This window comes from Dinoponera quadriceps, unplaced genomic scaffold (assembly GCF_001313825.1).
Source record: "Dinoponera quadriceps isolate SergipeBrazil2010 unplaced genomic scaffold, ASM131382v1 scaffold386, whole genome shotgun sequence".
NCBI classification, from domain to species: Eukaryota; Metazoa; Arthropoda; class Insecta; order Hymenoptera; family Formicidae; genus Dinoponera; species Dinoponera quadriceps.
The window spans coordinates 1,126,695-1,152,462 of NW_014554505.1; the positions used below are offsets into that span (position 1 = coordinate 1,126,695).

Below are 25,768 nucleotides of genomic sequence, written 5' to 3' on the forward strand. Positions count from 1 at the left end.
CGTGAGTACTAACAAGCACGTTTGCAAACAATCGAATCTATTTACCGTAATATCGAGTCGCTCGATACCGATTGCGAAGTTGCATATTCGTGAAGTCAAGCGAGCCAACCACTAATCATTCAAGTCATTTCAACAAGAACGTTATAAACGTTCTGACGAACGTCGCGCTCCCTCGAGCGAAGCAACGTTCCCAACATAGAGTCGCGCAAGTATTTATTACGCGAAGAAGACCATAATTGCACGGAAATTAATTACGTGTCTCTGGCGAGCGTCATCGGAGCGAATAACAATTTCCATGCGAGCTTGTATATCTATCATCCTATTCATGCTTTTATGACGAGAATACTACAATCCCTTTTCTCTCTCCCTCTCCTTCTCACTCTCCTAAACAACTGCCATCCTATTGTTTAGTACTTCCCTCATTAATAATGTCTTATTATCCAGTGATATCGTTTTCGACACAACAACACCGGCTGCACCGGCACATACAATCCCTCATAAGACAACTTTTTGAAAGATCAAGTCTTATTATTACATAAACACACAAATCAACACTTGCGAGATTTACATTAGATTTTAAGACCGATGTTCATAGTTATAAATTATTCACGATTTTTTTCATTGAGAGTATTATTGATTGCAGACTTATATTGATTATATTGATCGTTATTCGACTACTTGGATCTATGTTTCTTATTGCACAAAAAATAACAGTTGGTAACAAAACCATTTAGACACAATGAAATTGGAAGCGCAGCAAATTGTCACGATTGAAAGTCACGACTTGTATAATGATCGATTATGACAGGAGTCCCGGAATATACTTAAAGCATAAGATGTTTTAATTCTTCAAATACCAATGGTTAAACGCAAGATACTCTTCTCAGTAAATACTAATTAACAGTAACATTACATTAATGTTATAATTTCTCACGCAACAATGTAATACAACATGTGTTATATACAACAATTATATTGATGAATAAGAAATTATAATATTGTTATAATGTTATTGTTAGTCGGTGTTTACTGAATTAAATATATTAACACTAGATATGTGCGTATCAAATGGTCATTTCTGAAATGACTGCTCAGTACTTCCAGTGTTAAGACGTTGTCATATTACCTTAAACATTTTTATTTCCACACCTTGTTACTTCGGCTCTTTCGTCGGTAGTAACTAACAATCATGACAGTTTTGCTGCGCTCCCAACTTCATTCTACAACATTTTGCAATAAACATTTACAACCTATTAAATAATCAGTGGTTACGAAGCTATAATCATTTATCAAATGATGACGAACTATGAATATCGACCTAATTTCGGCTCGATTACCTCTCTATTCTCGTTCCTCCGAATTGGGAACTTACTGCATAATAAATGATTTGACGCACCTGCAGGTACATGATGTATCGCTGTCCACGTTTCGGCATCCCGCATCCTGACTCCCTGTTACTCCGTTGTGGCACTCCGGATATTCACTTGTGGCACCGATGCTCACCTAGATACGATTCGACCGGAAGTTAGGTTAGGTTAGGTTAACGCGTCTTAACTAACGCGATCCCGACGAGAGACCGAAATTCGATAACCGCGTTTAATATCTTAACAAGCAGACGGAAATCATAACCTGCGAAACGATACACGCAGCGTACGCGGAATATCTTAATTAACGGAATTATAACCTACAAAGCGATACGACGAACGTATGTCGCGTCATAACATGTTCACCGCTCGTCGATACAAAGCACAGTGATTTGAATACGGAAAAGTATTAGGAACACGCGATTCACGAAATGTCGTTCTGATAGCTTCGAAAGTCCGCGATGTTTTGAGAGCGTTGAAAGTTCGCCATGTTTTGAGAGTGTCGAAAGTCCGCGATGTTTTGATAGCGTCGATTGTTGTCATTCCCCGACCGTACTGAACAGAATCGTCGAGAATGACAGTGAGTGACTGACACGCGTGACTTTGACCTTCTCGCCAGTCGTTTTGCTTCACTCGGGCGTCACTTACCTTACCATGAGCAAATTTTATTTCACGTCTCCAACCGCCGTACGATGCCACCGCGTAACCGTCCGTAATACTGCGCGCCGGAAAATTCAAACATTTCGTACATCCAGTACATCGCGACCTCATTGCGCACGGTGAACTATAGAACTACGATTTTCGAACAGTACTTTTTGCACTCTTTTGCGATCTTCGTAACAATTACAATAAAGTGCAACTTGGATGAAATGGCCATTTTGTCGCTGCGACATTCGCTGGGAGGTTCGTCGTTTATCCCGCGCAAAGTAATTTCGTCAGAATCGCGTTAATTAACGTACGTATCTCCATTTGATTCGTATTTACGCGAGCGTTAAGGCCAGTATCGGCACTGCGAGTAAGTATCCGGACTGCCACGACGAAAGAGCCGGCAGCCGGGATACCGAAATGTGGAGTCAGGACGACGGGCGGGGGACGCCAAGATGCAGGTAATGAAACGTATATTTCGACGAGGTGTATGAAATCATTTATTATATATACAACAGATTTCCAATCTCAACGAATATTGCGATAATCGAATATTAGATAATTCGAAAATAAATCTTCGTCTTGACACGGGGAAAATGGCCTTAACCTAGACAATAACATGCTAGGCCTACGAGGCATTTTCTTTCGTTTATCCCCTTTTCATGTTTTGTGCAAGACGCTATGTCCTATTCCTCTGTTATTTAGAAAACAAGTTAGATTCATGCGTGACTATTGCTATTATTATCCTGACAATAAGATAACTGGCTTCCTGGTGACAACTAGTCTATAAAGACAATAAAAAAAAAAAATTGGTAATAAACTTAATAAATGTAAGTGATTTAAAAAAATGCCGAAAACCATGAATTTTACGATTTTTTTCATAATATAAGCTTGAGAGACCTATGATGTTACTTCAACATCGAGATCCCGAGTGTTATTTTCAGAGTTAAGCAACATTTATATAATATAAAGACGAGGTGGGGGATTACATATATTATAACCGTATAATATTAAATTTCGATATTCTCCATTGGCGCTTCAAATTTAACGGAATTTGTAGAGTTAATGTAGAATGAAAATTTTGGCTCGAGGCAGTTCTGCAATATCATTACCACTATCGTGGCTCACATTTTCCAACACGTATTGTTGATACCGGATTTTCCGACATGGCATTATATGGCACCATTACAACGGCGCTACGACGACTGACAATGAGACCGGATCTTTTATGCTTTATTCTCTCGGTAATGCTCAAAACTAATTTTCCAGGCGGTCTGAGCTCCCCATTGTTATCCATTGTAAAAGCGAGAACGCAACTCGGTTATGTAACATAGCACTCCGACGAAAGGACAAAGGCTTCGACATACATCGGTACCGCATTTGCGTAATCCGTGCGTTGTTATTTATTATAAATATTACACGCATTATCGCATAACATGCCTAACCGAAACTTTGATCTCACCTTGATTATTGCTGACGAATCACATCATGTTTACGTATAATCATAGGTAAATAATATAATATATTAGAATATATGTTTGATTTATACGTTATATTTGTATACAGTTGAGCATAAGCGCATGAAATACAGATCGGCAAATAATAATCCGCAATTTGAATGTTAAGAGTCTCTCTCGTGTATCGCGTTTCGTTAAAATGTATGAGAGGTAAAATTTTCTCGCGTTAATTCAAAGCGATACTCTTCGGCTGACTATATCTACAGATCACGTGGAATAGAAACGGTCGCAAGTCGAAATTTTGCCTTATGTTAAACCTTTAATTCTATAACATAATAGGAGCTAAGATAGCAAAATAGGTTCAATAATTCTAATAATATTATATAACCCCTATTTCTCGACTCTGATAATATCTTCAATTTCAATTTTCTCTGTTTTTGCAGCAAAATAGGTTGCTGAAGGTAACGTTAAAATTCAATTTGTAGAATTAAAGGTTCGAGAGAGAAGTTAAAAAACTGTCAGTATTGTCAAAGTAGGTTTTTATTAATTTATAGGCCGTCTAAGTAGGTGCGAATTATTCTTGAGAACGTCAGAGTAGCATTAAAATTTCAACTCGGGATGTGATTCTAACACAGTGCAATTGATCGAACACACACGGGAACAACCGTCGGTTTAATTAGTATTTGGTCCTATTTTTCGGAAGATGACCGTAATAAGGCGCCGCCTGCCAGGTTCGCGGCAGTAACTCGCTCCAATAAATCGTTCGTATCGGCTGGTTCGGAATTTCTTTCTCGCGGCTTTCGTCCTCTATTACCCATCTCTTGCAGAGCATTTCGCGGAAGACGAGCATGACGAAGTACAGAATCTCCACGACGCTGATGAGGCTGAAGCCGATGAAGACGCCGCATATACCGCCGATATCGCCTGCAAAACGACCAGCCTTTACAGCGTCTCGATAGCGCTCTAAGATAAGGACGATCGAAACGGCCCGTTTTTTAATGTCGCTCTTAAAGGGCCAAGAAACGTTCCGCGGCAGCGATTCGCGCTGCGAAAGCGATAGCGGATTTTTACAACGATACCGCCGCCCCTCGCTCCTTTGCCGCTTTACAAGCTCACCGCTCTTTAATCAATGCTTCGCCAGGTCGGATAGAACGAGGTGCGCGCTTCCTTTTTATAGCCGGTTCGTATAACGACGGATAGGGATAGAAATTTACGTTCTCCCCGTGTATTAATATACTCGTCGCACATTCGCATCCACGTACAGCCGGATAACTTTTTCGTCAACTGTATATGGACAAATACAGAATTATTGTCGCGCGTACCGGCGAGTTAGTTAGCTAACAACATGAAAAGGTAATAACCGCGCTGCATAGCGAATTCAAATAAACGTAGAATTTACGATAGGGTGGGAATTAGAGCCGAAATGAAAATGACCATCTATTAGTTTTAAGCATTACCATCTTTCCCGATTTCTCTAATCTGTATGAACCGCTAAGTACATTTGTCAATATCTAAGAATGTGGGACAAAAATACGAAAAGTCGCATTTCTAAATCAGAACAAAGCATTCTCCAAGCAAATCCCCGCCAATTTCCACAAACACGGTATTGCTTTTTGGCTAAAAATTTTATATATTTTTTTTTTTATTAATAAATTTCACCGGTATAAACGATGTAAGTGAGATTCGGGCACAGCTTAATTCAAATTCGATATCATAATTTTCTCCATACACGTGTGCATTTACCTATACATATATACATGTATATATTTTAAACTCATGCTCTCTATTTACATTTTTTTATTATTAGATTACAAATAACAAGATTGGCTGAACGTCCAATAAATCTTTTACGGTATTCGTCGAGAACTCTCTTTTCAGCAATTTGCCCACAAAGTGAGCGCCAGTGACTAGAAATTGCGCTCCACGCGAGGAAAAAAATATTATCATTTTTTTTGCACGGGAACCGGCTAAAGTGCAGAAACGTTTCACGCAGTCGGATATTAAAATTCCATTTTTGAGAACTCTCCGGCGTACCGTGAACGGTGCGGACGGAAAATTTCCCTTCGCCTACTTTGCCTTCGCCCATAAAGATACTTCTTTTCGTATGTTTTGTGTCAACTGTAGAAAGGGTTTTTCCATTGCTACTTTTCACCACGAACACAATGCCAATTTTTTTTAAAGCAGTTATAATTTCTTCGCGATATGCGCGCATCTAATTGAAAATTGTAATACCACGAGTCTCATTTAATTTTTTCTCAAAGATTTCATTACGGCGAAATATCTGTTTATTATCAAAAAGAGTATTAATAAATAAATTAATAATATTATCAAAAAGAGTAGTAATAAGAGATTCTTAAACGTTGATATAATATTTTTTGCAACTTCACAAATTCTACCAAACATGAAGAACCAAATGGAGAATCTCTAAGACATTATATAGTCTATTGTCTTCTTTGAATGTTACAAAAGATTACACACATTGCTGTTCTCTCCATGTTAAGATTTAAAGAATTTATTTGAAAATAATTCGATTATTTAAATATTCTATTTCCATTTAATCTTCATTTTTAATTTAAATATATTCGCAATAATATCTAAAAGCAATGTATCCATTACACAATTTATTAAATTATAAATGGAATATGTGAAGTAAGCAAATATTAAATAATATGAATAAATAATGAAATTAATGGGTAGATAAAGCAATAGACTTTTCCTATAATCTCTTTGTTATACTTTCTTCTTCTTACTTTCATTCGTAATTTGGATAGAAGATTTAAAGGGGATGAAAAGAAAATATTTGTAAGTGTGAAAATAGCAATTATTTAATAATGCTATGTACTGATAAAGGCTGAAATTTTGATTAGATACAATAATAGAGTTAAATAAAAGAGAAAAAATGTGACAAACTTCGGAATATATGATCGCTGTCTATATTCCGGCGTATTGTATTTTCCGACCTAGCATCTTCTGGTCCCTGACTGCTCGTGACAATGACATTCGCGAAAATTCGGTTAAAAAAAACGTATTAAAGCGATATCGATGAGTACCCGATTGCACATTTCAAAAGGCAACCAGATATTTCACTCGCATATAATCACTCGACGAGAACGATAAACTAACGCGCTGATACATACATTATATGGTACGCGTGTCATTCACGTAAAGTAACGTAATTGATACATTCGCAAAAGTGCGCAACGCAAGCGGGTAAGTTTGACTACCTTGAAGGTCAGGAATGTTTGGGGAATGTTGATTGTTGCGATCGCTCGATCGTTACGCGGCTGACGGCAACGGGTGCGACGTAGCATTTTTTGCTCATTGTTTTGATGCTCTCGCCCGTCGCTCCGTAATCGAGTGATTATATGCGAAGGTAAGTGACGTATACGCGACGCGGTATGTATTTAGTACATATATCGGTGCGTTAGTCATTCACATTGGATGTTAAAATATTTCGTGTTCTCGTCGGTATCGTGTTAATTAACATCCTTTTCTTCGATTGCAGTTGTGTCAACACGAATGTCAGTGTTACGGGTGAATATTCAGAGTACCACGATGAGACATCTGGGAACCAAGATGCTGGATCAGAAAGATTGTACGGAGGATGCGGATAGCGAAATATTATATATTTCCAAGTAAGTCAAACTATTTATTTTGCAAAATATTTCCGATATTGATACCTGTTTGATAAACAGAGAATGTGTTTTACTTTATTTACTGATTAAGCTTATTATTTACTCGTTAATCCCATTATTTATCCATTAATCTTCATTAGATTATTTAACATTTGTTTAACATTTGTTTATTGTACATATTTTACCTGCAGTTAAATAAGTTACATAATTAATCTATATTAATAAATATAATTAATGTATATTGATTATTACAAATAAAAATAAACACAAAATGCAGATAGAATATTTAAATATAATAATATAATAATTATGAAATACACTTTTCTTCGAGACGCAATATGGCAATAAACAACCGTTTGTACCATCAAAGTAGGGTAATAGTTTGTAGTATTATATATCTCGAGATTTTCATTGATTCTTCGAGTGCGCGCAATGGGATTTACGTTTTTCGATTCGAATTACCATAGGGAATTTAATTATTTTAAATCTGCTCTACGAAGCCGCATTAAACGCATAATTACAAGGTTCTCAATAGAAGGAATATGAATAGAATGAGGAATCTGCTCCCTATTATACTAGTCTTACATTCAAATTATTAAATTATATTCTACTACAATTCTTCTCTGAAAAATATAGTTATTAGAGCTTATTTCGCGACAAAATATTTGAATTTGTGGTAAAATCTAAAACCCTGAACAATAAAACATCGTTGAGAACCCCCAGCTGAAATAGAATTTCTCGTCGATATGTACTTACTCATGAGTTCGTACCAGTAATAAGCCACATCCTGTTTCAATCTGATCGAGCCGTATTTTGAGAAAAATACATGCAATATCGCTTGATCATTAATGGTGGCATTTCGCCTGAAATTTGAATGAACAACTCATATCTCGCCACCTCTTTCGGGAATTGCCATATTCGGATAGATTTCGCATCGAAAACAATATCGGTAATATACTTACAAAAATTCGGTCATGTATGTACCAGGAGTCATGTAACTCTTTGAACTCAGTACATCATACGTAGTATCCTCGCAGACGGGATAGCAACTGCGACAGTGTAGGCCATCAGGTTGGTGTAGAATATGCTCATCGTTGTTCGAGTCATCGTGAGGAAAAACGGTCCACCATTTAGCTAGAACAGTGAAAGGAGAAATTAAAAGTTCATTCACTGGTCAATTACGTAACTGATAATTGGAATAATTGTTAAGTTGTAATTTGTAATGAAGCAATTGACCATAATGTCATAAAGTAACGCTGTTACCGTTATAAATTATTTTTTCTTCAATAACAAACAGTAATAACTCGTTATTTCTTGACTAATAAAAACGAAAAATAGTTATTTTCCTAATTGAGCAACAATAACAATAACGATTTACTTTTTAAGAATAACTTTCTTAATCTTGCGAGTAATTAGAATTTTGAAAACTACCTTATGTAAGAAAGAAAAAGAAAGCTGTTATTTACAAACAATAGTGTACTAATGGCACTTACACTTGTACTTCGCCAAGCAATCCAAGTCCATGTTGTTGCATATACGAATTGCATCTAAATTACATAACGAAGCATATGTGAGACATAAAATAGATTTAAATATGCACTGTACACGAGTATACTTTGCGGCATAATTCTAACGAATAAAAAATGCCCGTGAGAGTAATATTTTGAAAAGTCAGAATTTTGCGAAACTGTTCAACAGAAAAGTGTCTTTCGTCTCGTGTCACGGTAATCGAAATAATCACGCGATATCTAACCAATTCAACCCAAACTGAAGATAACTTTTTAACAAGTCTTATTAAGATAAGTATTTTATCTCGAATATACCAAGATCGCGATATAAAAAGAAGTTTTTGACGCGATTTTTATCGATGATAAATAATTACAAATCGGTAATCGCAAGCATCGTTAAAAATCGTCCAGCATTTCGTACCGTTCGCCGTAATCTCGACGCCTTTCGCTATATCGCTTCCTTAACCCTGCCACGGACGAAGGAAAGTTACGTCATCGTCGGAATTCAGCCGCACCGTTAAACAAAAGTAGATAAAGAGAATATCGCGCTCCGAAAGTTCGCGGGAGAAGGGGGCAAAATGCGCACTTCGAGCCGGTATATGAAGAGGAGAGGAGAACGCCGGGATACGTCGAGTGGTGGTGCGCGTCGTTGCACGTGTTGTTGATTAATATGGAGAACGGAGGAGGCAGCTGCGAGAAAAACGAGTCCAAGCACGCCCTGCGCTATCGATGAAGCGCGAGAAAAAGAGCAATCGGGGAACGGCTTTAAAACGGAAAGAACGGGGAAAGGGTGCGAGAGAGAAAGAGAAATGGTGAGAGTGGGAGATAAAGAGGGAGAGTGAAATAAAGAGAGAGAGGGACAGGGAAAGGGAAGGGGGAGGGCAGAAGGGAACTCGGCGTTCCGCTTTCAACGCGTTCCTCTCCTTTACCTAGCCTCGGCCACGGTAAGTTAATCCTACACAGTGGGTGCTTCGTGCGATCCGCTTTAATGCTTTAAAGCCACCCATGGTAAAGCCTCGTTAGAAAGCTCGCGAACGTACGCTTCGCAATGCGGTGAGCGACCGGCGTTCCTTTACAGATTGCCGCCCACGCCTCTCGACTTCGTGATAGAAGAAAGAAATCGCCCGAGATGTAGGAGGTTACGCGGCTCTGAGGAAACCCGATTTGTCCAATGAGATACGATCGGTCCCCGTATCGGCTGTCTGAATCTCATTTCTCTAGTCCCGCTGGCGATATTTCTGACTGATTAAAAAAGCGGAACGTATGCACTTTCGTCGAATCGCCGCGATTGCAGCCCCAATCGAAACATTATTATTGCACACGGAACTTAAATTCGCCTCTATATTTTGGCATATTCAATTAATAATTACCATTTTTGCGACGAATCCTTAAATAAACATACTTTCTTAAAATGGAAGCTTAGTTCGTACCTGGTCGATTCGACGGTTATTAGTGCGGGCTTCCCTTTCTTCCCGATTCTTGCGACGAGAAAAGGGAAGAAAGAGAAAATCGAGGCACAAGTGAATGTGCGAGAAGGACGTAGGGGATTGGAAGGAAATCTTTTTGGCTTTGGAAGATACGTTGCCGATGACGTTATCGCATCGGTTTCTCGCATAGATTGATTTCCCGTTTCTCCTCGTTCATTGATTTTGCGATTATTGACGGACGGGAATAAAGAGTCACGCTATCGGCGAAGCGAAGAGCTTCGCAAGTTCTCAATGAATTTTTTGTCATCTCACAAAATGTTACCGGAACGTAAAACTGCCTGCATTTCTGTCAACGCTTTATGCTTGATTCACAATATCCGTTTAGGCAGCAGTCAAGCGTTCGTCGATCCTTCGTCAACACTTTATACAGAGTCCGGCCTACTGTTTCCCGTGCGACCATTAATTCATACAGATTAATTAATTATCCCTCATTATTATTAACTGTTACGATTTTTGCAAAATAATGATTTTCCTGTTCAGTTTAATCCGTTCTACTTAAATCCTTCATGTGATTTAGAAGAAATTAAAAATAAAATATTAAAAATACGGAATATTTCCCTCAAAAACATATATAAAAAGTGTCATCGTTACGAATATCAGTTCCCGAATGATCAGTCGTTTTCTAACTTTACAGACGTGTGAAGATACTATTTCCACCAATTAGCAGCTAAAATTTAAATGGATTCCTAAGAAAATAATTTGACGGACCAACTATCTTAATCGAGTTCCGCGTTAACGGATGATGAAGTAACGGCGCGTTATCCCGGCGGCTGATTTCGTCCGTCGCGAAAAGTGTAAAAGAGCCAAATTCGATAAGGAAGAATCGAGGGGAGGAACAAGAGGCGCGAGGAAGAGGCAACGCGATTTGCGTTACGCGGTGAGAGAAGAAGATTGCCGGCAATATTGCCGAATTGTCAGCTTCGATAGACTGTGGCGCGACGCAAAGAGAAGCGAAAGAGCGGCTTCCGATGGAAGCCGCGGTTCCGCGGGCGTCGAGTTTACGAGTTCGCCAACGTTACCGCCCGTTCTATTAACATCGAAACTCGTTCTCGCTCGGAAATGCGATTCGTCGGACGGGCCCCGATCGAGTTAGTATCGAGAAAGCCGTTTCGTCGGGGCTTTCAGCCGCGCGATACGATCCGCGCGGCCATGCGATAGATAAATGAATGAAGTATTGCTCGCGATCGTTGCGCTCCCGCACCGGCTCGAACTCGTGCCCGTCTTCGTTAACGAGATCTGTTCGGTCATCGCCGCGCACTGTGTTTTTACACCCTCTCGATACCTGTGCGCGCGCGCTTTGATAGCGGACGTCGGGTGAATTTAGTGGACCCGGTGAGTCGTAAACGCAAGATCAAAAGCGCAATAAATGTGTCAGAATACGTAGATTTTACCCGCCCTCTTGTTCGTTTACGGATATCCTTACGCTCGTTATCTATTTGCATCTGGGAATGCGAATAATCTCGAGTTGTTTGATCGCTTATAATTTAATATCGTCTATGGCTCGGTATTCCTTTTTTTTTTTTTTTTTAAGAAACAACCAGTCCAAATATGTCGGAAAAATTTGTAGACAAATCCGGAAAAATCCGAGGTACTTCGTGCTTTTAATAATTGAAAGGGCGGTCTACAATATCTTGACCTGTTTGTGTACGAAAGATGTTTGCCGAATGGGTAACTCTGAAACTTTACTAATTGTAATTTAAACTTTCGGAAAGGAAATGTCAGAATCGAACGGTTAAGTTTTCCATCCGCGGGGCTTATTGGGATTGTAAGTAAGTTAGGAGCTAAAAACTCCTAAGGAATAGAATTCAGAACCATAGAGTCGCGAACAATAAAATCGCGAGCGTTAGAATATTTAATATATTACATTTCTCTATTTATGTAATGAGTTCTTTTCAACGTCTTAAGTGTTGCATCGCCCGACAGAATTTCTTGACGAAAGCTTTAATACGCGAACAAACTCCATCCAGAGAAAAGGAAGATGGATGGAGATGAAGGAGAGTTTTAATTTCCGAGAAGCGTGATTGTTAATTTGAGAGAAGATAGCGCGAATACTCCTTGTAAATCCCGACGAAGTAAGTCATTTTAATTCGAATACCAACATTCGTATTTGCCACGTCGCGGGTAGAAGAATGGCCTGCATCCACAGAGATTCTGAATGTCGTGTATCTTGCAATCGACTATGCAGTCACTGTAAGTGTAGCGCGTGCCGCCATACAGTGTTTGTATCTCCTTGCTAAAGATGCACTTGCGCTTCGCTATGGAGTAACCCTCGATAGCTTTCGTGCTGATGAAGGATGTCGCGGTTACATCCACATAAGTCTCGCTGCTCGGCATCGCGAGTATTTCTATTACACCTCCACTGGTCACGTCCGGATAGTCGTGAGGATCGAACAGGATCACCTGAAAAGACGGGTGACATGTGTTCATAAAGTTAATTAGTTAAGTCTAACAATAGGAAGACCGATAAGAATTGTCGAATAAGTGTCAAAATGAAAGAATGAAACGTTTTTTTTTTCAGAAATATATATAGTTTTAAATCTTTTTATTCTTACTACATTTAAACGAGATTTATCAATATATCTAATCCGGATCTTTAAATTTGGTTACAGATCTATCGCAGAACTTGCGGCCGAAACTTGCATACGATGAGTACGGTTTCGGTGGACGCAGATGCCGTACCGGAGGAACCGGTTCGGGCCGAGCGGGGTCAGCTCGAAGGTAAGTCTACTAATGTAAGTTTAATAATTTCCTATGCTCTCGCATAAAACTTCTTACGATAGAAAACTGGGGCGTATTCGAAGAAATAAAAATCATTAAATTATAACGGTTGGGCGAAGGATTAATAAATACTAGATACTTATAAATACTTCGTATCTACACATATTTTTTTTGTCAAGTCTTTAAGGCTTTGTATCTAATCACCAAGATTATGTTTTTTGCCTCAGATCTGTCGTAGAACGTGGTCAGCCCTGAATACTCGGCATTTTTGTGAGTAAGAAGAATATAAGAAATGAAAGGTGATGGGTTGATTGGTAGTGGGTGTTTGCAAAAGTTTAATAAAAAAAAATCAATACGATTTATCTACAATGAAAGAAACGTACTTAGAATTTGTGACTATGATTACATAATAATTATAATTTAAAAAAAACCATTTTTCTCATAAACGTTACTATAGTGTTTGTGATAATCACTTTATATGCAGTTGTTATTATTATTAGACATCCAAAAATATGACTGATGCTAAAAATAAAATAAAATAAAAATAATTATAATTTTAGTGAAACTGAAACCGACTATTTTATTTTTCTCAATGCAGCTTATCGATTTTTGTATGTTGGATTTTGCATGTATGTGTTTATGCCGTCCGTCTATCATAAATACACTGTTTGAAATAATCAGGAAGTCACTGTTTAAATATCATATTTTGGTGCTTATTACATTTGATTTATAACACAAAGTTATTTGACCGAACTGTTTATTTAATGAGACCTTCCTTAATTATTTCGAGCAGTATAAAATTGCGTATCAGGATTGCGCTACCATATATAAGATTCGCGATAATTTTGATTCTTTCGTGATGAATTTTGCAATTATTGCGGTCATAATTTTTTTAATTTTCATACGTAACTGGTTATAATGTCATTTGAATCAAAATTAACCGTTGTGTACGATATGTTCTATTTTTTTTCCAAAATTGAAATTCACATAAAATGTAAAATACGGTTGTTAACAAAATGTAATTGTTCGTAAAAACGGGAATATTTTTTAATATTTTCTCCAATCTTGATTTTTTTGAATTTTTCGGTTTGCGACTTTTTTACACACGATTCAGAATTCATGAATATATTGAATATATTTTCATACCGCTCTAATTTATCGCATACTTTTCGTTCGATCGTTAAACGTAAGGTATTATCGCGGTGAAGTAGTGAAATGCAATCGACGTGGGATGACGCATGGACACCTGAAGACTGGATGCCAAAAAGAGTGGACGCTGCAAGACGGATGCAAATCTCAGATAGCCGGTCGTTGAACATCGACAAGCAATGGTGAGTGTTAACTTATAAAGAGCCACATTATGTAGTACATGCTTAGATATAAATTGCATTGAATGCTAATGACAAAAGTTATCATTTGTGCAATTTGCAGTGCGAGACAGTACAATTGACAATCCTGAAAAGGACTTAGAAATCAAAGCTTATATTTATAATATTCAGTCTATCATAAAAAGAAAAGAAATTTTTGAATCTGTTTATTTGTAACATATTTTAAAGATCACGTCGGTATCTAGAATACGCTGAAATTGTAGTGTAAGGCATTGGGGGCAACGTAAAATAAGATACAGTAAATGCTTTCCTACGAATTGAACTGTCAGCTTTAAACGCCCTCTCTCTCACTCTCTCTCTTAAAAATGGTAGAGCCTTTTATTTTAACGTGCTTTGTTTTTTAAACGAATGTATAACTGAGAAAGTTGCATTAAAACAGAAAATTACAAATATTTATCTTTGACCATACTTGTGCATACTTTGTACGTAAGCCGTATATTATGTCGAACAAATTAATGGTACGGGGAAAAGCGTGAAAATCGCGAATCCAATTGTGTAAAGTATATCCTCAAAATTTATACAAGAGCTCAGAAATATAAATCACTCGGATTTCATGAAAATTGAGTAACCGCTCTTAATCGCGATTTTTCGGTGAGGTACGCATCAGTGTGCGAAGTAATTTTTTGTAAACCTGCCCAGTTTCTCCACTTCTCTCTCGTTATTCTTTCACTCTCCATTCACCATTTACATTTCACGCTCGAATTAATATCTTGTAATTTCGACGAATGAATAATAGTGATATTTTCGTTGTGCCCCCTCAACACGTCGAATGTTTCCTCAAACAATATCAGCGGCAAACCGCGAGATATACCTGCCTGCGATTCTAATTTGCGGCGAATTGCCTTTTTAACAATCGACGGGACGATGAAAATAATTCTCGAATTATCGAGCAAACCACGTCGCACCAAACAGCATCGTTTTTACAATGTTCAGAAATGAAATATTCGACAATATTCAGTTTCGTACGCAATATATCCGGTTTCCTATTCGGGGTTATTATTATTTGGGTAAGTTAGGTTAGATAGAATGTTATCGAATTACAATGTGAATGATGCACGTATATCGCAGAGTTGGGATTGCGAGTATGAATAATTCGAAAAAATATTCCACACATTATCGTAAACATCGTAGGTGATAATACATTATTTCGCGACTCAAGTTTATTCGTGAGTCTCAGGTTTCGCAGTGCGACGCAGTTTACACGTTTCCCTCTGTATTTTTTCTTTTTTTTTCTGTTTTTCCTTTTTACGCTTCGTTGCAAGAAGGGACACTGTAATTTGTGTAATGCGCTGGTCCATTTCCACAGGTTAATTACTACACGGCTGACATTTTACCCGAAATACCATAATACGGCCAGACTGTTACTTCCGCTGCATTTTTTATGAACCAAGTGTACCGATATTTTTTCAAAACGCGGAGGTAAAATTATATAACGTCGGTGACTTTGCACCGATAAAAAAGACCAATTAATTATACACATACTGTATACTCGTTGAGAACGAACGAACAGCAGTCGATTCCACGAGATATCGTAACATTCTTTTCCCTGAGAAAAATCTTTATCCGATGATTTATTAGTTTTGACGTATGTAAAGAAACGTATGATAAAAAATACAAATCTCTTATCGCGATGTTCCTGTAAAAAACCGGATAATCTTGCGATGCATCCGAGTGGCATGGAGAAGGTGTGCGGCAAAAATATCTGGAGAGCAAAAAGAATCTGCCGACATGTTTTCGCCGAATACGAGTTCTCCGTAAGTGCCGTTACAGCCTAAAATAACACATAGACACATACACACACACACTACACCGCAAATATGGCGAAGTAAAGGAAGCGCGCGATTATATCGCTACCGCTAATGACCTTCGCGAGCTTTTTATCGCCGTGCACTATACGTGAATGAAGCACAGGTGGCTTGTAATGGCGCGGCAAGCGCGGAAAAAGTTCAAGGCATGATACAGCTACCGATTACCCGCGTCGCGGCATTAGATTCGATGGACATGATAATTCAGTATGTGTACATCACGTGTACGTAAAATAAATATTTTCCTACAGTTCTTTATTAATTCACGAAACGCGACTATATGTTTTCGCATTAATTATAATAACTGGAGAGGTAATTCTTCGAAATATAAAATCGCGTGTTTTGTGTTTCATGTAATTAATATATACATGACTCGCGTTAAATCCATGCGCTTCTTCGCGGTCACGAGTTTTTCAACGGATTCTGATATCTTCAGAATCGACTAACGATCTAATTGAAATGCTGTATAATTGTTTGGTACTATTTAAAAGAGAACTAATAATTAATAAATACACGTAACCGAGATTTCTGTTACCTATTCTTATTCTCGAAAATGTGTAAACGTGTGAGCGGAATGAGAGAGATGCACATATATGGTTTTATTTGAATTATTTAGAACCAATTAACCAACAACCATTCACCAAAAACTATAGTCAAAATTGACACAACTTTCCAATTATCTCTATTAAATAAATTCAAAAGAGGTGGGTACATTTCGCGGTGTTTCGACGTAAAATTGAACGTTAACGGTTTTTGGCGCGATAAAGCATCGCGAGAATAAATCTTTATTTCACTCCATTAGCCCCTTTTCATATTCAGCATTCGCCGTAACGAATCGTTACGAGCTGAATTGACCCGTTTTCGCGACTCGAACGGACTCGATGATATTACCGGGCAAAACTAATGCGAGCTTCTTTCATACATTATGTATTAGACCGGATATATATGTTGAATAGAGATAAATAATCGCGATGTATTCTGACGTTCCGTCGTATCTGTATTTTTTTATGTTATTATCCATTGTCATTATATAAATGTAAATGTTTGTAGATGTATAGGTGTTATTGCAGGATTATTTCTTAAATATATGCGTATTTTTATAAATAACGGAAGCGATTAAAGGAATTTATTCTCTATATAATATCACGTGACATCTTTGCAACTAAAGTGACTGCTAAACTTTTTACACGTGTTCCTTAAAATTAGCGTGCTATTTTTAATTTTTATTTTTAATGACATTGAACTTTACAACATCCTTAATCAGATTTCAAATTGCGATTGATAAGATTATTTAAACTCGCGATCGGTTTATTTAAATCTATTTTGAACGATCGCAATCTTTCCATGACTGATATTTTAGGAATATCTTTTACAATCATATACCATGTCCCGAGCATCTAACGACCTGAACCAAATGAAGTCATTTTTTCGTTCAATTAATACGAAAGATTTACCAAACTTTTATCTAGTGCGAACAATAAACATAAATTCTTCTGGATAGCAAATTCGATTCTAGCTCGGGAATAGAATGATCCTCACGGGTGTGGAGTATTAGAAATCACCGTTTAAATTTCTCGACGGTTTTAAACGACGCGCCGGTTCTACTTGCCTTCCAACCCATAATGGGTAGTATTTGGTAGAAATAATCATCGAGAAATGGATCCAACAGGACAGTGAGACCGCGATCTATCCCGAGATCGTACACTGGGTACACTGGGATCGATTTCAGCACGTCCGGCATTCTATCAACAGATGTATGTATCAATTAAAAATAACGGAAAAGTAGAAAAAACGAATGGAACATCATGAGAAACATAAAGTCAAGAAAATTTTAAAATTGTTCGATTATTATATCCTAAGTCAGTTCCTGCGAATGAAACGATCTTTCTTACTCCAGAACAACCTCACAAATTCTCCGTAATTTATTTTAATCACTTTAGAGCTCTCTGCATTCGAGGATCCCAACGTTGTCGTACGCCGTCTTCGTTAATTTTTCAAGTGACTTGAACTTACACTTAACAGCGTTATAGAGTCACAAATTGAATATAGCCGTCATACTTTTTTATTCTTTCTCAACGACGTGAAAAGCCGAACGATCGATAATGAATACCAAGTTTCGCGCCGCTTATGGTATTCATTATCGATCATTCGTTAGATTATACTGAAAGCACGTAAATCCTGCCTTTCTACGAGCGGAACGCGCTACCGTGTTGCGTACTCGTGGGTATACCAGTCGAATAAGTAATTAAGCCAGCACACGTTGTCCATTCTCCACCACTGTAGCCGGAAAATTCATTAAAAGCGAGATATACTCACACGGGAATGTCGTCGTCTTCACGCGCGTAATTGAAGGCGCAGCAAAATCCGTCCTGCGTCTTGCGAAACGTGAAAAGCCTCGAGCAGTTTTGGATTTTCCCGTGCAGTTTGCATTTCAGTAACATAGTCGAGCACGGCGGCGACAGCTGGAAAATTCAGTCATGCGACACGTGTCGCTGTGAATAGCCGGCAACTCCCTGCGCGATAACACGCTTCTCGACCGCGACACGCGAAGTGCCGTGCAAATAATGTTTTAATTGATCTCCCGGGGAAGCCTCTCGTTTAACGCAACTTTATCGCGCATAAATATAGCCCGCCGCAGAGGGTGATTACTGTTTGCCCGAATCGCCGGAAAGCCAAAAGTTAGGACGAATTAATGTATCAAACATTCGCGAAAAAGAGCGGAAGGGTCGGCGGAAAGTAACACGATCGCGCTACTCGGGAAATTTGCATTTGAAATCATCATCGCGAAATCGCCGAATTTCAACTCGGGCTTTTATCACTGTACTCTGCGTGACGTCGTGATTTAACGAATTTGAAACGATCGTTGTTACATAACATACATAATGTAGAAAATCCTGAAGGAAGAAAGCCGGGGCGACAAAAATATTCGGCAATAACGCTGACTCACGCCGGCTTGCGCCGGATATGGAGTAAATGTAATTTGATTCCACATACGTACAGTTTTCATTATGTCGATCATATCGTAATCTCCCTCGTAATAGGTCGTTAAAAGTTGATGGACCTGCTTATTGCGATTTTTGTCCATTTCGAATTCGGACGCATACTGACTGCCCAGCTGGACAAGCAAGCCGAGGATTTCGCCGACTGACAGATCCGTGACGTTTGCGTGAAAACTGATTTCGGAAAATAATGTTTAATGATGTTTCCGCTGAATTCGTGGCGCAAACTGTATTCGAAATATTTTTAATTGATGCACGAATAAGCTCCGGGCGCACTGCCGGTAGACAGGACGATTTCAATGACTCGCGCGAGTCTAATGAATTTAATCGATCGACCGCTTAATAAGCGATCGCGAGCAATGAGCGGCGCTTTAATAGCGTCATAAAAATTTGCATACTCGTACTTCAATTAAGCGATATCGATCAATCGGGCGAAGTTAAGCGAGAACAATTTCCTAAGTACTGATTTACTTTTCGCACCGCCATAAAACGTAATCGCGATTTAACGCGGTCAGTAGCAGCGAACTGTTCAATTATGCGATAACCGTATAAAAACGCAGCACCGTGCGCCACGTTTTCATGCGAGTCGTTTATTTTGGAACGCCTCGAGTCGAATTCGGAAATTGTTGCCAGAATAGCGTATCGCGCGTTTCTCATTCCTTAGCCGATTTAAATTTATCGTGGTCAAAAGAATTTGAGAAATTTGCACGCGAATACAAAAGTACTTAAACGGAAATACGTAGAATGTGTGAGAAATCACATGAGAGATTCCATGTAAAGGAAGTTAAATTTAGTTAATCTTGAAAGAATTTGAGAAATTTAGACATGGATTTAGGTACGAAGAGTAGAAATACTGAAATGAGAAATTATTCATAGAGAAGCATTGGATACAAAATATTTGTTAATATCGAAGTACAACGAGAACTATCTCGACGCCACACCGTCCGATACTGTTCCGTTATTATAGCACGCTCTCCCTAATACTCGCGATAAAATGGTAATTTGCCGTTATGGAAAACCGCGGTATTACTTTATCCCCGAACTCGCTTTCATTCTCCGGCGGCTCCACGCGATAATGCGGGAACGGTGCGCCTCGTGCAAAATACACGCGTGCAATTATTAAGCAGAGCTCTAAAAGTATCAGGCGCTTATCCCGAGAACGTTAGCCAAGAGAGAAAAAGAGAGAAAGAGAGAGAGCTGCTTCTCTCGTCGAGTTTTCTAACGTTAATATGTCTAATATTCGAAATTGACGATCAATAATGCGCGATGGTGTATACGTGTGCACATAGTAAAAAATTTTGTGTTAAATTTAAAACATTTCACATATATTTCAAACGGTCGACATACATTTTTTTATATTAATTTAATACGGTAAATACACGGACATACATTTTTTTATATTAATTTAACAAGGTAAATATGTTAAAAATAACACGAAATTAATATTCATAAATTGACCGATATTGAAATTTAAAATATATTATTTTAACATTTACACATTGAATATCGACTCAATATAAAATATCGAGATGGCATAAATACGATACGTTAAATTAACAGACGGTATGCTAGAAATTTAGCACAGGAATTTTAACAAGGACCGATTTTAACAAACAACTACAAAATGTTTCCCGATGTGTACCGCGGCTCGTGCGAAAATCGAAACGGCATTAATCGACGCGCGAGCGAAGCGAAAACTCGCGTCTAACATACTTAGGCGAAACTTCGGTTTCCGGTTCCGAGTCAACGGTTCCGGAAACATCCCCTCCATTAACGGGTCGGGGAAAGTTTGCGCAGACCGAAGCGCTTGGAGTGCGGCGCGTTGGCGACGGTGTCGCACGAAACGCCTGGATTTTCGGAAATTAACGCCCCCGATTAATGAGCCGTAACCACGATTCTACGCTCTCTATCAATGCGCGATCCTCTCTCGTTGCGTTCCGAGTGCTCGCGCAGCGGACGAATTAACGATAATCGGCCGCGCCAATTGACTCGCCGTTAAGGTAAAAAAGGGGCCAGGAACCCAACGCGTTGACCGGTCGATTAAGCTTCCCGTATATATCGCACGTCAACCGGACGAGTCGACCCTATCTGCTCTGCCCTTGGTCGAAACGCTCCTACAGAAATTCCAGCGTGTTTACTGAATCCACCGTCTCTCTCTCTCTCTCTCTCTCTCTCTTCCTCTCTTTCTCTCGACCGTACGTACGTGTCTGGGCCACGCAGCCGGGACCCACAGACGTATCGTTTGTCAAATCAATGGTACCCCTCGATCGTCGAGAATCCACCCATCGCTTGTCCATCGTCGTTAATCTTTCGCGAACATCAATCTCGTCGTCGGTCATTTAATATGGTTACCGGATACTCCATTAGTAATTACAACGGAACGGAGGAACAGAGTCGGTCCTCGAGGAATTTTTCAACCGGAGTGAGAGTGGAGTTAGAATCGCGTGTTTGAGATTTTACGGGTTTAATTACGGATATTACGTTTAGTTGCGGATTTTGCGCGATTTTGCGGATATTTGGGATGATAATAAACCAGAGAACAGATATTTGCTGTCGTGGAGATTTGTTCATAGACGCGTGTGGACTCGAAGTAGCCGGCGGCAATCGGGAAAAGGTTAATGATAACGCGTAACGTTATATTAATGAAATACCGACAAGCATCGGCAAATATTTGCATTACCGCTTTATTAGCTGATATAATCCAAAAGTAATTCTCATGATCACGCGTGTGTGTGTATGTGTGTGTGCCGGTTTGCCGATTGGGATACGCGGCGATTTGCGGACGGGAGTTTGCGATTCGCGTCGCTCCGGTTAACACGCGCGCTGTTTTCACGCGTCTACGGAGAAAATTCGCGGAATAATACACGCGTTAAACCGACTGGTGCCGACAACTTTGCGGCGGTCGACCAGGATCGATCCGCGGTGCGATCGGGCTGCGATCCGGTGCGAATAGCAGAGCGAAATTACATGTGTATTCGCGCGCATCGCAAACCGACGGGCCCCGTGCTTGTGTGTGCGCCGCCACTTCGCGCCCGTGCACGCACCGTCGCGCTTATTTAATATAATACGCTAATGTGGAGTGCGTTTATTTAATATACACAAAATCGCTCACATTCTGGTTGCCATCGTGACAGCGGATTTGCGACTTATTCGGTTGATGGAGCAGATGGCGATTCCTAAAAATTATCGAGGCATGCGTCCTTTGTCAGTATTCGTTGGTAATGAACGGGTAAAAATTAACAAGCAGGACAAGTAAAAAAAGGGGAGGAAAGAAAAGAAACAATGACGCTTTGTCTTTACTTCTTGTCTTTCTAATTTGTAATTACGAATATGAATGCCCCAATTAGTGACAGAGTAGTCTCATCGTGAAAATAAATTGGTCAATTATTATAATAATACACACATATTAAGCACATAATATTTATTTTATTAAAAAATGTAAACGTTTGAGAGTCTGATTGTATTAGATTTTTTTTAATTTATGGTTCAATTTTGATTAAGTTGCAATATGTTTGCCAAAGTGACGGAAGTACCATTCGGTAACATGTAAATTTGATTTTGTTCCAATTTGTAACACAAATATGCCTATATTACTGATAGGTGACGAACAGCTGTATTACTAACAGGTAAAAATCATTATTCGAATGTTACAAATTGGCATAGAATCATGGACGTATTACTGACTTAACATGATATTGATAGACTAAGAACTCATATTTGTACTATTTGCCAAATTTTAAAGGATTAAGTTATAACTAGCCTTATATTAACGACTAATTTCTAAGATGTCTACAAAAACTGTTGGAACTGTCACCGTTAGAGCACGCTTATAATTATTACGCTCTAGCATTCACTATGGTTTTTAATCGAAACTTGTCATAACAAATAATATATAAAATTTAGGATAAAAACACATTGTTTAGGATAAACATGTATTATTTAAATAATTAAGAAGAACAGATACGATTGTCACAAATTGGGACATTCACTTTAACACAGAAGTCTCGAGAAACAGCCGTACCTGGGAAATTTAATTTGGTAGTGTGGTAACTATCCGAGTCCATGGTGGTCAGTATAGGCGACATCACGAATGCGAGGTAAGAGGAGTGAACGATGAACAGCAAGCCGCTTATTATCACACAATGTATCACGATCCATACGATTCTGAAACAGAAGTATTTCAATCGCGAGACTGTCGCGATACTCTCGATGAAACGGAAACCGTAGTCACGCTTCGTTCGTTCTATGCGGCGAACCAACTCTCGCTCGCAGATATACGTTATTTCCGCGTTATTAATATTTCGAGATTCGAGCGAAAAGGAGACGACACACGATACGGCGCGATAATTCATTCTTCCTCTCCGTCTAGCGCCGCCTAACGCGTTCATTACCGAATTCGTGCGGCGCTATTAACGTCACGCGTATGACGTGTAACGTTACATTAAATCAAGCGGCGCGCCGCATCGCGACGTGACTCCGTAGTTTTGCGGAATATTATGCCCCGCCGCTTTTTTCCATCCTTTCCCCCTCGTCCTAGCCGCGCAGAGCGTTTCGCGAAACACGCCTGGTGATTTGTGGACGACCTGATTTGCGGCGGCCCGCCGTGAATCCAAGAATCCCATCTCCTCCGCGCGCTACCGTTAATCTCGCGAGAAACGGGAATACGCTCGTTAAACCGCGCAACTTTAATCATACGTTTACGCGATGCTCGGCCGATGTGTAATTCTACGAGTTCGCGTCTCGTTAATCCGCGCGAGCGAGCGAGCGAATCGCTTTTATCATCGCTTTGATAAAGGTCCAATAATCGCATTACGCGAGCTGAGTTTCCGAGCGGCAACTGGCACCGCTAAATGTGTAAATAAGACCCAAATAAATCCCGCTTGAACGAGAACTTCAGTCGTGCAGAAGTTGCGTCCGCTGCTTGGACGCGAGACGTCGCATGTATGATTTCAGAAGTGCGAATAAAAACAGCTAAGCTGTTCCGAGACGCATACGACGGTACCGAAGAGCCGAATGAGTAAGACGAGTGCATCGTATTTTTATAGGATTAAATGAGATTAAGCGAGACAAATGATTATTATCCACTTTAATGTATCTCTGTAATTTAATTATCCACGTATACACGAGATAAAGTGTGATACGAATTTAGTAGTAATTTAATCCACCGACTGAGAGGTTCTCGTGCATTATCAAATCATTATTAAGTCGTTCCTGTAATTTTCAATTAAACTTACGAACGATAACTCTTATAAATATGACACGTCTCCTTTACCCACACTTGTCTTCTTATCACTTGAAATATGAAAACAACGTCTCGTGCCTAGTGTACACTTAGAGCTTATTATTCATTGACGTACCGGTTAGAGAAAGCGGAAGCTGCTTTTTATTTTTGAGAAAAAAATCTGAAGCTTCTAAAGCTTTCGTGTTAACTTACGGAATATTTGGAGTAGGAAGTTTGAGTAGAAACTACAACTCCATTAACACCACATTAACAACACATTAACAGTTGATGCAGTTGCAGTATAAGTACTCTCTCCCCTCCTCTCTTCTATTCTCTTTTCTTTCTCACTCGGGTGTCTACGTGAGAGTGTTCTATAAGATAAAATAAATAAAGCTTTAAATATGCAAGTTTTCTCTTACAAACGGGAATTTTGCTTCTGCTTTTTCCGTCACTACCGGAATTATTCAACGTTGAAAAATGCTACGTTGCAATTTTTATTGCAATGTCGTTGATATAAGTATTTTTATATATGTAAATTCTCACAATTCTCACAATTCCCGTACACTGCTCGATAATTGTGCTATAAATAATAAAATAAAATAACGTAAAATTTTAGAAGCGCGAGTTACCTTTCTGTCCAAGTTCGGGAATTGGCGAGATACTTGATACCAGCTAAACTAGAATACTGGCAATAAAACTTGAGATATTTCAATACAACTTTGAAGAAAGAGCAGCTAAATTTACTTCGCGATCTCCGTGAATTTCTCGTTGTCCACGCGTGTGCAACTGTGACTTGGTTCTTAGATTTAATCCAATCTCCCTCGGCCCACATCGTGCACAACCAAAGATCGATTAGTTATGGCCTGCAATAATAAATGATTATCATCAAGTATACTTTATCAGCGAATGGCGCCATATGGTGTCAAACCGAATACTATCATCTGTTATACATAACTCCAAAATGTGTCAAATATATATCGCGCACCGAAAACGGCGCGCATGCATATTCAACCTCAACTTGCTGTTAAGCTCGGGAAGATTATCCGAAAATTGACACAGAATAGAAGGAAAAAGGTCTGGAAACTAATTAGCTTACAAAAAGAAAAGAAAATATGTATATTACTCTGATATAATATGTTATTCTAATAAGAAAAAAGTCAACACATAGTATACTATGTGTAACTTATGTAAAGTCCCAATGCACATGGAAAATTTTTTAATTTTATTTCTTGCTCAATTGTACGTTAACATACTTACCACACAGTACTTGCTAAGTATCTCAGAAGAGAGACAGTGATTGCGATATACGTGTAGATGAGAAGCATTCGATTGCGGATCCGACTTCACTCGGAGAATCCGATATTGTAATCCACGCGCTCGGAACTTCTCTGTATTCGCGTCGCTCGTTACATCTCTAAGTTGAGACGAAATCTCAGGAATCACGAAAAACACGAGGTAAGCGAAAAATTCGCGGGTGAAGGGGTAATTAAAACTTTACGAAAACGCGATCGCGCAATCGCCTTCTCTCTTTTCCGCTGTTA

The 25,768-nt window shown here is 39.0% G+C and overlaps 1 protein-coding gene across 1 annotated transcript; it reads right to left on the minus strand.

The window, feature by feature from the left end:
• Window positions 1-4,142: 4,142 nt before the first annotated feature.
• Window positions 4,143-25,059, minus strand: LOC106751588 (sodium channel protein Nach-like). The gene is made up of 9 exons (XM_014632509.1): window positions 24,857-25,059; window positions 19,006-19,180; window positions 18,324-18,469; window positions 17,617-17,749; window positions 12,196-12,496; window positions 8,595-8,648; window positions 8,064-8,235; window positions 7,858-7,964; window positions 4,143-4,390 (listed from the first exon to the last, which is right to left on the minus strand). Exons 1-9 carry the CDS (start codon window positions 25,057-25,059, stop codon window positions 4,143-4,145), a joined length of 1,539 nt encoding a protein of 512 aa, XP_014487995.1.
• Between the last annotated feature and the right edge of the window lie 709 nt (window positions 25,060-25,768).